General features: G+C 53.0%; 1 protein-coding gene across 2 annotated transcripts in view; it reads left to right on the top strand.

Moving 5' to 3' along the window:
• CACNA1I (calcium voltage-gated channel subunit alpha1 I) overlaps window positions 1-18,863 on the top strand; it is a 121,393-nt gene that overhangs the window by 13,497 nt on the left and 89,033 nt on the right. The window contains exons 2-3 of one of the 2 annotated variants that reach the window (XM_031656286.1): window positions 14,750-14,861; window positions 16,498-16,631. In XM_031656286.1, coding sequence (XP_031512146.1) covers window positions 14,750-14,861; window positions 16,498-16,631 — 246 coding nt within the window. Of the gene's footprint in view, window positions 1-12,654; window positions 14,862-16,497; window positions 16,632-18,863 lie in introns of those variants that run through there. The other variant, XM_031656284.1, reaches the window with a different exon arrangement.

Below are 18,863 nucleotides of genomic sequence, written 5' to 3'. Positions count from 1 at the left end.
TTGTTATTACTTCCATTCCATTCCATGTCCTGTCCATCTCCAGTTCCATTCCATCCATTGTTCCTCTCCCTCTTCTTCCATCCATCCATCCATCCATCCATCTATCCATCCACTGTCCATCCTTCCACTCCCTTCCATTCCATTATTCTCCATCCATCCATCCACCACCACCATTTCTTCCATCCATCCATCCACCACCACCACCACCACCATCCTTCCTTCCATTCATCCATTTACCTATCTTTCCATCTCTTGAGGCATTCATCTGCTTATCCACCCATCCCTCCACTCAACCTTTACATTCATGCATTTATCCACACATCTTCCTAACAATTACCTATTTAATCAACAAGGACCCTGCTACCCAAAAGCCTATTTACACATCCATCAACCCATCCACTCATCTATCCATTCATTTGTTTGGCAGATGCTTGTTGATTATCCTCCCAAATTTCACACCCATTCTACCATCTGCTGAATGCCCAGCAAAAACCCATATTGGGCACCATTACTCATCCTTTGTACCACTCACAAGGCCTTTTGTATCTGGCTTATTCTCCTTACCTTCTGCTGGACTATGAGCTCCTTGAAGACGGGTTCCATGTTCCAGGAATGCCTGTTTCTTCCCTAGACCTTGGCCAGTGGCCCTGCACATAGTAGGTATGCAGCACGACTTTCGATGAGGTGCATCCTGGCAGGCAAGGTTGGAGGTGGAGGTTGTATGACCTGAAATGAGGCTGGAGGGAGACCAAGAGTGCTGGCACAAAGGGCCTTGTATGCCAAGCCAAGGACTTTGGAAAGAAGGTGGTGGGGAGCCACAAAAGGCTTTTGGTTTTGAAACGGCTGTCTGGCTGCCATGGAGGTGAGGGATGTATCAGAGGATACAAGGCTACAGAAGAAGGCTGTTCAGGAAGGAGAGAATGCAGCCTGCCTGGGGCAATGGGGCATTGAGGAGTAGACAGAGAGGAAAGGTTTAGGTGGTGAAATGGACAGATCCCTGAGATGGATGTGGTGCAAGGGGAAGGGAGGTTCTGGGGAGTTCTAGTCTGGACAACTTCCAGGACTGGTGGTGGGGGTGCATCCTTCATGGAGGTGGGACATGCTGGGGGAGAATTTAGTGGTCTGGGGAGAATATGATACGTCCCATCTGGATGCGACGAATCTGAGGTTCCCAGAGACTTCCCAGCACTATGTCTGGGAGGCCTGGTGCTCAGCAGTCAGGGTGCCTGGGGCTGGGACAGACTTGGGACCTGTTCAGCTATAGTCAGTTAGGCTGTGGAAGTGGGTATAGGGTCAAGGAGAGGAGACGGGGGACCAGAGGGCTGGGGCTGGAGGAGCCCAGCATTTAAGCGACAGAACCACAAAGTGGGAGGAAGACCAGTCTAGGGGCTTGTGGTGTCTCCTGGGGAAGAGAGTTTCTAGAACAGGGGTCTGAACCTGGGGTTCATGAGCTGCTTGCATGGGCACAAGTTGCATCTTTGTTTTCCCTGACCCCTGAATGAAATTTAGCATTTCTTTCTGTTATGGATGGAGGAAACAAACCACACTGGTATTATTAGCAACTCCTGTGGCTGTCACCCATAGAAATCATCAATATTTCCATGTCACATCATGGTCCTTATAGAGCTCTCAGAATATCATTACAGCCATCACTTTGAGGCAGAATCCCTTAGCATCCAGTCCAGCACCAGAGCTTGCTACTTATTGTGTTGATAAGAAAGAATATATGCTTCTCTATCAAAAATTTGTTTTAAAAATATTTTGATAACTACTTTAACATAACTGCCTTCCTTTGTAGTTCTAGGCTTTTTTTTTTTTTTTTTTTTTTTGAGATAGAGTTTCCCTTTTGTCGCCCAGGCTGGAGTGCAATGGCACAATCTCAGCTCACTGCAACCTCTGCCTCCTGGGTTCAAGCGATTCTCCTGCCTCAGCCTCCCAAGTAACTGGGATTACAGGCATATGCCACCATGCCCAGATAATTTTTTTGTATTTTAGTAGAGACAGGGTTTCACCATTTTGGTCAGGCTGGTCTCGAACTCCTGAACTCAGGTGATCCACCTGCCTCGGCCTCCTAAAGTGCTGGGATTACAAGTGTGAGCCACTGGGCCTGGCCTTTTTCTTTTTTTTTCTTTTCTTTTTTTCTTTTTTTGAGAGTGAGTCCCCCTCTGTCACCCAGGTTGGAGTGCAGTGGCACTATCTTGGCTCACAGCAGCCTCCGCCTCCTGGGTTTAAACGATTCTCCTGCCTCAGCCTTCTGAGTAGCTGGGATTACAGGTCTGAGCCACCACGCCCAGCTAAATTTTGTATTTAGTAGAGATGGAGTTTCACCACGCTGACCAGGCTGGTCTTGAACTCCTGGCCTCGAGTGATCTTCCCATCTCAGCCTCCCAAAGTGCTGGGTGGGATTATAGGCATGAGCTACCATGCCTGACTGTAAACTTTAAAAAAAAAAAAAACAGAAAACTTTTAAAGTTCTTTTTTTTGTTTCTTTTTTAGCAATGGAGTCTCACTATATTGCCCAGGCTGGCTTTGAACTTCTAGGTTCAAGTGATCCACGAGCCTCAGCCTCGCCAGTAGCTGGGGCGATAGCTCACAACTGCACCTGGTTTACTAATCCTACACTTCAACATTAAAAAAAATGCATTTGACCTGGCGCTGTGACTCACACCTATAATCCTGGCACTTTGGGATGCTGAGGTGGGCAGATCACGAGGTCAGGAGATTGAGACTCTCCTGGACAACGTGGTGAAACCCTGTCTCTACTAAAAATACAAAAATTAACCAGGCGTGGTGGCATGTGTCTGTAATCCCAGCTACTTGAGAGGCTGAGGCAGGAGAATCGCTTGAACTAGGGAGTCAGAAGTTGCAGTGAGCCGAGATTGTGCCACTGTACTCCAGTCTGGCGACAGAGTGAGACTCAGTCTCAAAAAAAAAAAAAAAAAAAAAAAAAAACTTTATTCTGGCTGGGTGCTGTGGCTTACACTTGTAATTCCAGTACTTCGGGAGGCTAAGGTGGATGAATCACTTGAGGTCAGGAGTTCGAGACCAGCCTGGCCAACATATAATGAAACCCTGTCTCTACTAAAAATACAAAAATTAGCTGGGCATGGTGGCACACGCCTGTAGTCCCAGCCACTTGGGAAGCTGAGGCAGGAGAATCACTTGAACCTGAGAGGCGGAGGTTGCAGTGAGCTGAGATCGTGGCACCACAATCCAGCCTGGGTGACAGAATTAGACTCTATCTCTTAAATAAATAAATAAATAAATAAAACCTTTATCTGAAAAGGGGCTTGTGGCACAGAAAAGGTTAAGAACCCCTGTTCTAGAAGAGGGGTCAACCATGCCCAGTGCTGCTGGCACGTGCGAGTGCAAATGCCTGCTGCATCTGTGTGCACACGTGTATGAGGGGTGCAGGTGCATGAGGGGCGGCAGGTCTCCTTGGGGATGCACACGTGAACACGTACGTGTGTTCAGGGGCAGGCAGAGGAGATGTGTGGTGGAGGACAGGTCTCCAGGGAGGCCGGAGGATAATGTAATCCACACTGGTTGAGCCCTCACCCTCTCAGTTCGATGGCTGCTTGGAGGAAGGGGGGCATCCAAGGCACGACAAGGTCCCAGAGGAGGCATCTGCAGCTCCTGCCCAGGAGTCAAGGAAGGCTTCCTGCCCACACACCTTCTGTGTGGTTGGGCTCCTGAGGCTGGATCAGCCCACAGACAGTGGGACCCTGGCCCCCAGGGGCCTGCCTGGCCCTTCTCTTCAGCAGTGACAGAAGCAGCTGTGTCTGGCAAGTCTCTTCGGCTGGAGCATCCTTCCTGTGGACCTTCCACCCTGGCTTCTCGTCCCAGCTGGCAGCCTCTGTTTCCTGCCATTGCTTCCCCTACTCCGCTGTCTGCACTGGGTACTGAAGCTTACTGGGTATTTGGGAATCAGAGACTTTGGCCAAATCCAATGAGTTCTTATACAATGGGGATTCCAAGAAGTGGGGCTGGGGTAGGAACAAGGAAGGGCTCCCTCCCTTGTCCCCTCCTGCAAAGGATGTCAATGCACTGAGATACCATAGTTTGTAAGCAGAACCAATCGTGCCATTTGTCATGTGGGGAGCTCCTTGTTGCTGGAGGCATGTAAGTGGAGGGAGGCCTGGGACCATCTGTCTGGCAGGTCTGTTCATTTTATGGAGCAGCTTTCTGTCACAGCTCAACCACTGTGTCGTCTTAGGCAAGTGCCGTCCTCTCTGGACCTTCATTTTCACAGCCATAAAGTGGGGTGTGATAATGTCTGCCGTGCCCGTCTCCCGAGGCAGCTGCGGCCACAGGTGCAACAGGCTTAAAGGAGCATTAGAAGACAGGAGGGTATGAGGTTCAAATCCTGGCTCTGTCCCTCACTAACTGTGTCCTTGGGCAAGGCTAAGGAACAGAGATGATGCCCACCCCTGCAGGTTGTTGTAAAGGTTCCTGTGGAGTTTGGTAATAGCAGTTGCCCTAGCAGGTGCCTGTGGTTTATTTTATTTTATTTTATTTATGATTATTATTTTGTGAGACAGAGTCTCGCTCTGTCGCCCAGGCTGGAGTGCAATGGCGTGATCTCGGCTCACCGCAGCCTCCGCCTCCTGCATTCAAGCAGTTCTTCTGCCTTAACTTCTGGAATAGCTGGGACTACAGGCACGCGCCACCACACCTGGCTAATTTTTCTATTTTTAGTAGACACGGGGTTTCACCATGTTGGCCCGGCTGATCTTGAACTCCTGGCCTCATGTGATCTGCCCGCCTCAGCCTCCCAAAATGCTGGGATTACAGGTAAGCCACTGTGCTGGCTGATTGTGGTTTTTTAATAGTTGCATTTTTGTTTTTCCTTAAAGCAGTTCTCTTCATTTTTTCTTTGAGACAAAGTCTTGCTCTGTCACCCAGGCTGGAGTGCAGTGGCACCATCATAGCTCACTGCAGCCTTGAACAGCTGGGCTCAAGTGATCCTCCTGCCTCAGCCTCCCAAGTAACTGGGACCACAGGTGCATGCCAGCACACTCAGCTGTTCCATTTTTTATTGAGGTTAAATGTACAAGTTGAGCTCACAAATCCTAGTGCGCAGTTCAAGGCATTTTCATATAAGTCCTCTCCTGGGGCCACCACTCAGGTCAAGAAGAACATCTCCAGTCCCCGAAGCTTCCCTGTCCCCCACCCGCCTTGGGTACTCCCCAACGTTACTGCTCTTCTGACCTCCTTCACTGTAGATTGGCTTCTCCAGGCTCTTAACTTCATGTAATTGGAGTCGTGCGTTGTTTGCTCTGCTGCATCTGGCTTCTGTTTCCCAGCAGAGATCCCTCCGTGCTGTTGTGTGTTTCAGTTGCTTGTCCTTTTCCTGGCTGTGTGGTACTCCACGTGGGCTTCTCACACGTGGCACTGGTGACATTTTGAGCTGGATGATTCTTTGTTGGGGGGCTGTCCTGCGCATTGTAGGGTGTTTAGCTGCATCCCTGGTCTCTACCCACTAGATGCCAGTGTCCTATCCCCTCAAACGTGACAACCAAAAATGTCTCCAGACACGGCCAAATGTCCCCTGGGGGACAAAATCATCCCTGGTTGAAAACCACCACCCTACCCCATTCTTCTGTTGGTGAACGCCTGGGTTGTCTCAGGTTGGGGCTGTTGCTGATAACACAGATGTGCCTGTTCTGGGATGTGGCTTTTTGCAGGGTATGTGAGCATTTCTCCTGGGTATGCACCCAGGAATGGCCCCGCTGGGTCCTAGCGTGGGCCTATGTTTGGTTTTAGTAGAAGTTGCTGAGCAGCCTTCCAGAGTGGTCGCTGTCTGTAAAGATCAGTCAATGATCTTTCAATGAATGATGAAGTTCATTCATTGAATAAATAAACGCATGAACGAATGAATGTGTGAACGAGTGTCCTTCTAAAACTCTGGGCTCTGAAACAGCTGATGTTCAAAACGGTGGCCACTGTTGCTGGAACACACGCTACACAGTCACCATCGGGGTGGTCCTGGAACAGGGACGCACATGGGCACCTTCGGGGAAGGAGCTGAGCCTGGTTCATCTCAGCACCCTGAGGCGCAGGCTACGTGTACAGCAGGTGGTCCTTGGAGGCTTGTAGGCCTGGCCTCAGAGGAGCACGGAGCTGGCCCAAGAACTGGGATCTGGAACCTCAGGCCTGGAGGACCTGAGGCCTGAGCTCCCCCTCCCTTGGGTTCACTGGGGACCAGCAGGGGAGGTACACCCCATGTAGGTGCTCGTCCACCTTCCCTATCTCCCCCATCCAGGAGGATGGAGCCCCCAGTTCCCTTCCTCCACCTGATTTATTTAGACAACTGAAACGCACCCTGGGAAATGGATCAGATTTTAGATTTGACAAAAATAAAAACAAACTTGGCCACCCCTGCCAAACCCAGCACTCCCGCCCCCACCAGCCTCCCAGAGCCCCCCGAATCACAGAAACTGACTGTCGCCTGGGCCTGCAGGAGAGTGGTGGTCGCCATGGTAACCATGCAGGCCTCTGGCTCGGCTCCTGGAGAGGAGGCTGCCCTGCAGGGCCTGCCGGGGCACCGGGCACTGCCCCTCCACACAGTTGCTCTTCTAGCTGGGAACTGGCAGGTCGGAGGGAGCCCCAGCATAGTGGCTTCCCTGGTTCCCTGGTGACCCTGTCCCCTTAGTCCACATCCTGACCTCTCAGGCCTTGGTGGCTAGGGTGTGGTGTGGTTATCATCTGACTTAGCCGGGTTTTGATCCGGCTCAGCCTCCTCCTGGCTGGGGGACCTTGAGGCAAACATGCCTTTATTGGCTTCCCCTCCCCTTCTTCCTGCAGGTAAATCCTTCCTTCTGAACCACAGCAGGGGCTGGAACATCCCCCTTCCTGACCCCACTGGATACAACACAGGTCTGGGCCCCCAGCAGGGACACAGCCAGAGGGGCTGCCGGCTGGGCTCACCACTGACCCAGACTCCACTTCCCTTTGCCTGGCTCGGAGCCTCACAGGGAGACAATGTGGGTGGGGAGGAAAGAGCAAATATTCTATTAAACCCATCTCAACTGGGGGTCCCTTGCATGGCAGACACTGAGCCGGGTGATGGCAGGATGTGTGGATGAGAACATGGGATTTGCAGCCAGTGAGAGGCAGTGCAGATCGCCACATACCACCTGAGTGACCCCAGAACCAGCTCCTGTGGCCTTAGTTTCCTTACCTGTAAAGTGGGGATAACACTAGTATCAGCCAGTTTGGGAGAAATTTGCTGGTGTTGCATGCCGATGCTGCTCATTGCTAGGCCTGAATTGGTTGACAGATTCTTTTTTTATTTTTATTTTTTGAGATAGGATCTCGCTCTGTCACTCAGGCTGGAGTGAAGTGGCTTGATCTTGGCTCACAGCAACCTCCACCTCCTGGGCTCAAGTGATCCTCCCATCTCAACCTTCTAAGTAACTGAGACTACAGGCACGCACCACCACAGCCGGCTAATTAAATTTTTTTTGTAGATATGAGGTCTCACTATGTTGCCCAGGCTGGTCTCAAACTCCTGGGCTCAAGTGGACTCTCCTCCTGCCAAGCCTCCCAGTGCTAGGGATCACATAGATGTGAGGTACTGCATCTGGCCTGGATTTTTCTGAGATGGAGTTTCACTCTTGTTGCCCAGGCTGGAGTGCAATGGCACACTCTCGGTTCACTGCAACCTCCTCACCTCCCGGGTTCAAGCAATCCTCCTGCCTCAGCCTCCTGAGTAGCTGGGATTACAGATGCCCGCCACCATATCCAGTTAATTTTGTATTTTTAGTAGAGATGGGTTTCACTCCATATTGGCCAGGCTGGTCTTGAACTCCCGACCTCAAGTGATCTGACACCACTCGGCTCCCGGCGCTGGGATCACAGATGTGAGCTATGGTGCCCGGCCCGACCTGGATTCTTTACAAAAGCCTGTGGGTGAAGATTTAGTATGCCACAGGACAGACGTCAATCAAGGGGTCTGTACTAGCATCTCTTCTTTTCTTTTGTTTTCTTTTTTGTTTTGTTTTTGTTTTTGAGATGGAGTCTCGCTCTTTCACCCAGGCTAGAGTGCAGGAGCACGATCTCAGCTCACTGCAAATTCCATCTCCTCTGTTCGAGTGATTCTCCTGCCTCAGCCTCCTGAGTAGCTGGGATTACAGGTGCGTGTCACCATGCCCAGCTAATTTTTGTATTGTCATTGTTAGTAGAGATGGGGTTTTGCCATGTTGGCCAGGTTGGTCTTGAACTCCTGACCTTAGGTGATCTGCCCGCCTCGGCCTCCCAAATTGCTGGAATTATAGGCGTGAGCCACTATGCTTGGTCATATCTCTTATTTTCTACTTAAGGTAATATGAAGTAACCAGCAGGTAATACCAGTGTGAGATTCTTAGTCCTCTCCTGGGGAGGTGGCTTTTCCTTTTTTTTGTTTAAAGCCCACAATGAGAGACCCCTTGGTCCTGTTAGAGGATGACAATAAAAGGGGCTCTCTGGTGCACACCACGTGGCAAACCCTGGTCCCAGGAGCTCACAACTACTGGGGCTCTTGCCTCCTGTGCTGGCTGCAAGGTTTAAATGAGATAATGCAAGCCCATTTGTTTTTGTTTTTTAAGATGGAGTTTTGCTCTGTCACCCAGGCTGGAGTGCAGTGGTACAATCTCAGCTCACTGCAACCTCCACCTCCCGGGTTCAAGTGATTCTTCTGCATCAGCTTCCTGAGTAGCTGGGATTACAGGCGCCTGCCACCATGCCCAGCTAATTTTTTGTATTTTCAGTAGAGACAGGGTTTCACCGTGTTGGCCAGGCTGGTCTTGAACTCCTGACCTCAGGTGATCCGCCCGCCCTGGCCCCCCAAATTGCTGGGATCACAGGCATGAGCCACTGCACTTGGCCATGCATGCTGTTTGATTTGGAGGCTCCTTGGCAAACAGACACTCAGGGTCACTGAAGAAGAGTTTGCGACTGGTCACCATTATTACCATCGGTAGGCCGGTGCCTGGCACACAGCAGGCACACAATATAAGCGCATTCATTTCCCCTGCTCAGCTCTGAGACCCCAGTTCTGAAGACTTTGAGAGGTGTGGTGGGGGGACATGGGTAGGAAGTGGGGCTGAGGGCCCAGGCTGTGCTGAGTCACTGGGGGGCTCTGCGGTGGCGCCCAAGGACCCTGAGTGTTTTTCTCCCCTAGGCCTGTGTGCTTGGGATGGCTTTGCCTGCCAAGGAAACTCGATTGATTGCATCACCATTGATCTGTTTCTCCATCTGTGTTCCTCAAAGGCGCTCAGGGCTGCCCGTCAGGGATCTAATCAGCTTAAAGTGACGGCGCTGTGGCTGTGCCGAGTGTGTGGGGAAATGCGGAGGGTTTCCGTGTGAATTTGAAAAATCGACTGTGGCTTGGGGACCCCCGTGGGTGGGGAGTCTGTTGTCTGAGTGTCATTTCTGCTCTGGGCTTGCTGTGGAGCTGGGACAGGTTTCTGCCCCTGTTTTCCGTCAGTGCAATGAGGGATTGGAGCCGTTGTTCTCTAACGACATCAGCAGGGCTGCTCTGTGGCAAAGGTCACCCCTACCGCAGTGAGGGCCTGAGGGGTGAAGTAGGCGAGGCGGCTGGGCCTCAGATGCCCATCGCAGGGCTTCAAGCCTCGCTGTGAGAGGTGGTTGGGAGTCACTGAAGACTCCCTGCCCTCGTGGCACTAGCACTCCAGCCCTGCCCGCTCTGTCACCTGGAAATCCTGTGCTGCCCCTTGGGGCTCCAGCTTCCCTCAGGTTGTCTCCAAACCTCACGGCTTTGCTTGCCTGTGTTCTCAGACAGTTCCTCAACACCTGTGATTCATGGTGGAAGCATGAGGTGTTGGGCCAGGCTGCAGAGTGGCTCAAGCTGGACACCTTGACTCCCCCCGCCACCCTCATACCCCACGCTGCACTGTCTGGTTTAACTTCAAGGAGGGCTGGTGCTTTTGATCCCTGAGCCAGTGGGGAGTGTGTCAGGAACCGCGGGCAGCGATGCCAGTTCTGGCCTGACTTCTAAGCCTCCTGGGCTCTTGGAAGGGGCCCAAACTGTGCCATCTGGGATTTCCCCGGGTACCTCTGGGCAAGGGCTGAGACCGTCCATCGCTGAATTTCTCAAGCTGAGCAGCCCAGGGATGAAAGCCACTCCATCTGCCCCCTGGGGGGACCCAGTGCAGTGGACGAGTTAGATGAACCACAGAGGCAGCGCTGTGCAGCGGCCACCGGCACTGCCGCGAGTCAATCTGGGCTGCTCGGGGACTGGGTGACCTTGTGTGAGTGGTGTCAGCTCTCCAGGCTTGTTCCTCATCCGTCCCCAGGGGATTGTGAGAGCTGAGGTCATGTCCCTAGGGTGCCGGGCACACAGTCGTCAGAGTTACTGCCAAATTCACTACCGTGGTACGTGCTAGCCAAGGCAGGTGGGAGCGCTTCTGGAGAGGAGGCTGAGCCACCACCTTGTGAAGGGTGAGAGGCACATCCGGGGAAGCTTCAGGAAGAGGTGACCTGCGAACGGGGCTCTGAAAGAGTCGGCCTGCTGGAGAGGTGGAGGAAAGGGAAGGCGCAGGCAGAGGGTGTGTTTGGAGAAAGCGAGGAGTTCAGTGAGTGCTAAGGCCAGTGAGTGGCAAGATTGCAAGGATTCACTGAGGCGAGAGTCTAGGAGGCCTTGCGCATCAGGCTCGGGAGGGTGATGGGGAGCCATGGGAGGTTCTTGAGCAGGAGAGAGGCATCAGGAGAGCGTGTTTCAGGCAGATTAGCCTGGCAGTGGCAAAACAGCTCGGAGGCAGGAAAAGCCTCCAGCCTGAGGTTTTGTGTCTCAGCTCTGCTCTTTTCCAGCTGGTGACCTTGGGCCAATCTGTTTCCCTTTTGTGTCTTGGTTTCCTTATTTGTAAATCGGGCTTATAATAGAGCCGTGAGGATTAAATGAGATAACACTTGGAAAATGTTCAAATTGTGTTGGGCACACAGCAAATGCCTGGTTATCCTGTGGGGCTGATTGGCAGGGCAGAGACCAGAGCTGGGGGATATAAAGGGTGCTGGGTCAGGGTCCTGGGGAGAGACACTGAAGATGGGCTGAGAGGCCTCAGGGGAGGGAGGAGAGCCATGGGCAGAGACAGGCCGTACTTCGCAGAGGAGAGCGCTGGCCTTGGAGTCCAGCAGGCCTGGTGTGAGTCTCTGCGCCAGTACTTCCTAGCTGCGCAGCCTGGGAGAGGCCCCTGGTTTCTGCGTGTCTCAGCTTTCCTTATCTGTAAAATGGGTCTGCTGACCTCCACTGCTCAGGGCCTTGTTGAGGAGGCAGCAGGGGCACCAGACTCCTGAGAGACACCGTTAAGTGCACTTTGAGCCTGAAACTGGCAGGAAGGGCAGAGGGAGCAGAGGATGGGGCTCGAAGGAGAGAGCACACGACAGGAAAAGGGGAAAGGCGAGGGGGATGGGGGATGTTCTCTGGTAATTAGAACGTTTGAACTTCAAAAAAGTTAATTAATGATGAAGCTGCTGCTGGAGCCAGGCTCAGGCTCGAAGGGGGCCCTGGCAGCGACTGAAATTAATTACAGGCTATGGTGGGAGAGTGGCAGTGGGGTGAGGGGACAGGAAGGAGCAGGGCTGGGGCCGGGAGGAGCTGAGGAGAGGCCACGAGAAGGCAGCATCCCAAAGTGGGCAGGGCTGGGGATGGGAGGGAGGCTGTTGCCGTGGAAACCAGGTCACCTCTCCCACTCCTCTCTGGGTGGGGTCCCGCTGAGGGTTTGGCTGCTGGTGTGGCTACATCCCAGTTAAGGGCAAGGGCTTTGAAATGGAGGGGTGAGGGGTTTGCTTGGAGACACTCCGGAGTTCCTGGATGTTGGAGTGGGCAGGGCCCATAGAGATTTACAGCAGCACTCCCGCTTACCCACAGGGGTCACATTCCAAGACCCCCAGTGGATGCCCGAAGTCACAAATAGCACTGAACCCTGTATTTACTATGTTTTTTTCCTATACCTGCATACCTGGATAAAGTTTAATTTATAAATCAGGCATTGTAAGAGATGAGCAGCAACCAATAATAAAATAGAACAATCAGGCCGGGCGTGGTGGCTCATGCCTGTAATCCCAGCACTTTGGGAGGCTGAGGCGGGCGGATCACAAAGTCAGGAGATCGAGACCATCCTGGCCAACATGGTGAAACCCTGTCTCTACTAAAATACAAAAAAACTAGCTGGGCATGGTGGCACGTGCCCATAGTCCCAGCTGCTTGGGAGGCTGAGGCAGGGGAATCGCTTGAATCTGGGAGGTGGAGGTTGCAGTGAGCCGAGATCACGCCACTGCACTCCAGCCTGGCAACAGAGCAAGACTGTCTCAAAATAAATAAATACTAAAAATAAAAATAAAATAAAATAAAATAAAATGGGACAATTAGACCGGGCACAGTGGCTCACCCCTGTAATCCCAGCAGTTTGGGAGGCTGAGGCGGATGGATCACCTGAGGTCAGGAGTTCAAGACCAGCCTGGCCAACATGGTGAAACCCCATCTGTTCTAAAAATACAAAAGATTAGCCGGGCGTGGTGGCGGGCGCCTGTAATCCCAGCTACTTGGGAGGCTGAGGCAGGAGAATCACTTGAACCCAGGAGGCAGAGGTTGCAGTAAGCCGGGATCTCTCCATTGCCCTCCAGCCTGGGCAATAAGAGTGAAACTCTGTCTCAAAAAAAAAAAAAAAGAACAATTAGAATCACGTGTGATAATCAAAGTTATGTGAATGTGGTCTCCCCCCACGCCAATCTCTTATTGTACCACACTCATACCTAATTTTGGGCCACAGTGGACCGTGGGTAACTGACACGGCACATAATGAGGGACAACCGTATCTATCCATCCGACAGATGTTCATTGAGCACCTACTAGATGTTAGGGCCGTGAGTGTAAAGTCCCTGTCCCCCTTGGAATGCAGATTAGAGCAGTGGCAGAGACAATGAGCATGTCAGCAAGACAGTGGCAGGGCATGAAGAGGGCGTGTGGCTGCTGAGGGTGATGAGGTTGGGTGGAGACTTCTCAGAGGAGGTGACCATGATGCTAGAAGCTCAGCCCTTGAAGTGGGAACAGCATATGCAAAGGCCCTGAGGCAGAGTGTCCTGATGTCACTCATTGTGTGTCTAAGGAGCAGCAGGAGCCAGTGAGGTCAGAGCAGAGTGAGCCAGGGCAGGGCAGAGGGAGATGGGGTGTCAGGGCAGGGCCCTGCAGCCAAGCAAGGGCTTCAAAGTTTGTGCTCAGAGAGGCCGGGAGCCAGGGCAGGGTTTTGCGCTGGGGAGGGAGGTGGTCTCGCTGATGTTTTTAACTGCTCACTGCTGCTGCAGGGAGGGTGGTTTGGAGGGGCCAGGGCAGACCCAGGAGGCTGATGGGGAGGCTCCTGGTCATCCGGTGGAGGACCTCCAGGTTCAGAGACAGGGAGGGGCTTGCCGAAGACCACAGAGCCAGTCAGTGCTGGGACTGGAGTTCAAATGCAGGTCTCCCTGCTTTGTTGTCTTGTTTGCTGCTTTTACTGCATGAGAGCCCCTGTTTCCTGACACTCCGTTTCTGGGGGAGGAGAGGGGGCTGCATAGGTGGGGTGTGGTGAGTTCTATCAGCATCTCTCCTCTTAGAGAAGGAGAACCTACTGCTGATTCCAGTCATTGCCTGTAAGGTCAGGCTGCATGGTCTGGAAGTTCACCTGGGTGTCTAACCTCAGTTATTCATACTGTGTGCAACTCAAGTCCATTTCATCCTGGGTTGCCTCTTTTCAAGTAGGCATATATTTTCTGAGGCCCCAGGACTCAGTCAACTGGAGATCCCAGTTCAGGAGATCTGAGCAGGCTTTGGATTTCTCATTGGTATGACAGGTGGGGGCTGGGAGTGACACCGCCCTGAGTTCCTTGAGGCCTGACCTTCCTGGTCCTGGGACTGGGAGGATTGAGAGTGGCGGGGCTGGACACTGCAGGCTGTATTCTAAGGATGGGTAGGAGTTGGCCTGGGAGGGAGGGAGGACGGCATTCGTGGAGGGGCTCTCAGCAGTGGTGAGGAGAGCAGCCTGGCCAGGTGCAGGAGGGGAGCCCACTCACCCCAGCTGCAAGCTGTGCCCAGAGGCCCTGCCCAAGGCCAGGTTCACGGCCGGCTCTGGATCCCCTCCGTGGCAGGAGTCTTTCTGCCTGACCAGGCCTGAGGGGGCCCAGCCCCACCCTATGTGGTGCAGGCCAGGGCTGGGCTTGGTGTGGGTGTTTTGGAGTTAGGTGATGAACCCTACCTGAGCCCTAACCGTGGCAATGGGCAAGGAGAGAAGGATGGGGCCATCCAGCCAATCTCAGCCCTACAGGAGGGCCTTCTGCTGGCTCCAGACCCAGGCGTTGGCGGAGAAGGAGGGAACATGGGTCAGGGGAGGGAAAGGTGGTCAGAGAAGGGAGGCAGTGACAGTCAGAGGGTGGTGGTTGGGGTGGAGAGGCTGGGATAGCCCAGAGTTTCCTGACAGCCAGGCTTCCGGGAACCTCTGCCTTCTCTAGGCCTGAGGGGAGCTCTCAGGCTGGGCAAGGAGCAGGGTCCTGCAACTGGGGGCCTGGTGGGTTTGGTGCATATGGCCATGTCTGTTGTGATGGGGGCAAATTGGCACCACGGGCTTTGAGCTGTTGCAGGGATAGCACCCAGAGGGAGAAGAACGAGGAATGGGGTGTATACCTGTGTGTGTGGTGGGTTGGGGGTATTACACTGTAGGGTGCACCCCAGCCCCCACGGGCACGGTCCCACCTGCTGCTTTGTCCTTGACTTGGTGTGCACGTGGTTTGAATGTGTCAGCATGCTGGTGATCCTGCTGAACTGCGTGACACTTGGCATGTACCAGCCGTGCGACGACATGGACTGCCTGTCTGACCGCTGCAAGATCCTGCAGGTGAGCCGGCTGCCCCGCCCCACTGCCCGCCCCGCCCCGGGGCCCCAATCTCAACGGCACCCGGACTCGACTCGACCTCGACTGACCGACTTCGACCTCGATCCACTTTGATCTTAATTTGTTCTCGTCGACGACGCTACCGAAACCAGTACCTCATTAGTTTGTTTATCACGTTCTGCCCTTTGCGCTTGCCTCTGCAGACGCGTTCGACACTTTAGCTAATTAATTAGTTGTCTTTACTTATTGATCTCATCTCACGTAGTTGGTTCTTTCCCCGATCCTTGACTTTCTTCCTTTGACCAGCTGGCCTCTGCGTCCAGGCCTCAATCTTCTCCCACCCAGTTCCCCTCACCAGCCTTCTCCTGCACCCCCTTCACACATACCTGCAAAGCACAGTGACCCCGACTCTCCTCTGCCTACAACCTGCACTTCCTCCCCCGTGCTCTTGGACTAGAGGCCGAGTTCACACCCAGCCCTAGACGCCCTTTAGGAGTGGGCCTCTGGTTTCACATTCTGTTATCTCCTGAGGTCCTGGGGTAGGGCTTGACCTTTGGTACCTGACATAACCCCGTGCAGAGCATGTATACGGGTAGCACAGATGTTAGGGCTGTACCCATTTTAGAGATGTGGAAACACTCAGTGTCTCTCCCTGGGAAAGCCAGATTCCTCCCGGGAGGAATTGCTTTCTGCCTCTTGGGTTTCTATAGGACTCAGTAACTCCCAGGCAGCACTGGGCCAGAGTCTCCCGGAACACTTGGCAAAAATCCAGACCCCTGACCCTATCTCAGACCTGCTGAAGCAGAATCTCTGGGTGGGTCTGGGGTCCGAGTGGGTAACAAGCTCCTCAGCAGCCCCGGGCCCCAGGCCCGGTTAGCCTCATGGTGAGTTCACTGAACATGCACCTCTGTGTCCTCACCACTGGCCTAGCCCTGGCACACAGTAGGTGTGTGGCACCTGTTTGTTGAATTGAGTTGACTGCAGCCCTCACTAATCCTGGAAACAGGAATTCCACCCACGCCCCGCCCTCAGGAGGCATAATGTCACCTGAGCCTCCTTTGTGGGCAGAGGAAGGCAGCACCCAAGCCTGGACCCGGGGGCTACTTTGAGACAGCTCCTTCTGTGGGGGCTTTGAGGTCAGATCCACTGGAGTTTCAGTCCTGGTTCTGCCACTTACCTGCTGTGTTACCTGTGGGGCAAGTTGCTTAACCTCTGAGTCTCTGTTTTCTCATTTGTAAAATGGGACTATCCATGGGGTCCTTGGGAGAATTAGGAGAGAGAATGGGGGTCACGTGTGTAGCCAGTGCTTGGTAATTATTAGGGAGAATATGGGATGGCCCCTCACCCCACCCCTATCTGGGGCTCTTCTATCTGTTTCCAGGCTTAGGGAACAGATAGAATGGGCTGTATGACCTTGGGCAAATTCATTCCCCTCTCTCGGCCACAGTCTCCTCATCTGTGAAATGACTGCACTGGACCGGGATCACTGAGGTTCTCCTTCTGCCCAGGAGGAGTTTCCGGGTATTTCCCAGGCCCCTTGCATCCATGTGGTGTCCCCACCTCATACTGTGGCTGCAACCCCTGGGCCCTGCTCTGCAACCTCACCCTGTCCCTTGCTTCCCTCCTCCTGTCCCTGCAGGTCTTTGATGACTTCATCTTTATCTTCTTTGCCATGGAGATGGTGCTCAAGATGGTGGCCCTGGGGATTTTTGGCAAGAAGTGCTACCTCGGGGACACATGGAACCGCCTGGATTTCTTCATCGTCATGGCAGGGTAGGTAGCACCCGCCAGGCAGGTCCTAGCCTCGGGTGCACACCAGGAATAATTGAGAGAATCCAGGGCTTCTTGCTGATGGCGATGAAGCTTCACGGTGATGCGTGGGACCCTCCTGGACCCCTGGGCTGGGAGGAATGATGGACAGACAGATGTTCTTTCCTCCCTTCCTAAGTTGTGCGTCCTCTAGCACTGCCAGCGGATACTGGGTGTGTTTATGCTAATTAACGATATGACCTTGAGAGGCCACTGACGCTCTCTGAGCTTTCATTTCCTCGTCTGAAAAGGGGAATAATAATAGTAGCTGCGTCAAAATGAGCACCCAATAAATGCTAGCTGTTAGGATTGCTATCCTGGATCACTCATCACGCCAGAGACCGAGCACAGACTCAAGCACTGTCTGACACCAGACTGTGGTTATTTCTACAAGACACAAGTTGCCATCAGGGACAGGCCTGGTTACAGCTGAGCCTATCTGCAGTGTCTCGGACCCTGCTCTGGGCCTTGTGCCTGCTTTCCTGGGTCAAACCCATCCATGCATTTATCCACCTACCAGGGACCGAACAACTTGCTCCCCAGTGTTGGCGACATCCTAGCTGCTGGGGGGCAAGGAGGAGGGCAAACCAGACACAGGCCTTGTCCTTCCTACTCCTGTCTTGGGGAGGCACCCACCTGCTATGCCAGTGGGTGTGCCTTCACACACTGGGACCAGAGCGCTGGGCAAAGCATGTGGTTTGCTGAGAGCATTTAACACAGGGGCCTGACTGAGCCAAGCTGGGGACTTGGGGCTTGAGGGCTTCCTGAGGAGGTGACACGGAGAGCTGAAGGATGAGGAGACAGTAATCATGCCCAGGGATGGGTCATTATTAGGGCAGAGGATAGAGAAAAAGGCTGGAGGCTATAAGTGTGTGTGTGAGAGAGGATGTATGAGTGTGTTTGTCAGTGTATGTGTGTGACCTTGTATGTAGAATGCTATTGAGGAGGTGTGACCTTTTCGATTCGGTAGACTCACGGCTGAGATGGGCAATCAGGGTGTGAGAATCCCATCAAGCATCTGCTAAATTCCACAGATATGCTCTGAAGTGAGGTGATTTGTTTCATTAGGGTTTTAAAAAAGTTACACCTCTTCTAAGCTTGTTTGCCCTCTCTCCCTCCCTCTCCCCTTCTCTTCCCTCCCTTCCCTCCCCTCCCTTCCCTTCCCTTCCCTCCCTTTCCCTTCCCTTCCCGGCCTGCCCGCCCGCCTCGCCTGCCCGGTTCGGTCGGTCGCCCGCCTGTCGATCCGACTGATTCACCCCAGCCTGACTTCCCAGGCTCAAAGGCTCCTCCCACCTCAGCCTCCTGAGTAGCTGGGACTGCAGGCATGTGCCTCCAACCCTGGCTAATTTTTCTTTTCTTTTTTCTTTTCTTTTCTATAGGGACAGGGTCTCACTATGTTGCCCAGGCTGGTCTTGAACTCCTGGGTTCAAGCAGTCCTCCCACCTCAGCCTCCCAAAGTGCTGGGATTACAGGTGCGAGCCACCGCACCTGGCCCCTAAGCATCTTCTCTCAATCGCTGTATTCAATTTTACAACCACATTGTCAACAGTCACTTAGACCTGAATGGAAGCTACCCTGGTTTCCTGAGCACTGTATCCTCCTCTTAGTCACGTTCTTCATTTTCATTCTTATTCTGGTTTGGCTGGAGAACATCCTTAAGTAGTTTTTTTTTTTTTTTTTTTTTTTAAAGAAAAAGTGTTTGGCTAGTGTCATTTTTCAATCTTGCCTGTCCAGACATATATTCCTTTGATCTTTGAGTGTGGAGGACAATTATTTGTGATGTTCTAGAGTCAGAACCCTGCACACATCCTGCCATTCAAACCTACACTATAGTATTGCACATGAGTCCAGTACAGGTCCGGTTCCTGTTTCTTGGAAGATGATCTTCTTTTTCCTGACTAGAAGCTTGTGGGCTTTTCTCTTTACCTTCAGGATCAGACCTTTCTCTAGGGCAGATATAAGTGGGACCTTAGAGAACTCAAGACTGGTGCTTTTGGCCAGGTGCAGTGGCTCACCTCTGTAATCCCAGCATTTTGAGAGGCTGAGGCAAGGATTCCTTGAGCCTAGGAGTTTGAGACCAGCCTGGGCAATATAAGTGAGACCCCATCTCTACAAAAAATAAAAAATTAGCTGGGTGTGGTGTACACTCCTGTAGTCCCAGCTACTCAGGAGGCTGAGGCTGGAGTATCCCTTGAG

Source organism: Papio anubis, chromosome 16 (assembly GCF_008728515.1).
Source record: "Papio anubis isolate 15944 chromosome 16, Panubis1.0, whole genome shotgun sequence".
NCBI lineage: Eukaryota > Metazoa > Chordata > Mammalia > Primates > Cercopithecidae > Papio > Papio anubis.
Note: the sequence above shows the minus strand (reverse complement) of the source record. Positions and strands in the feature narration are given on the sequence as shown.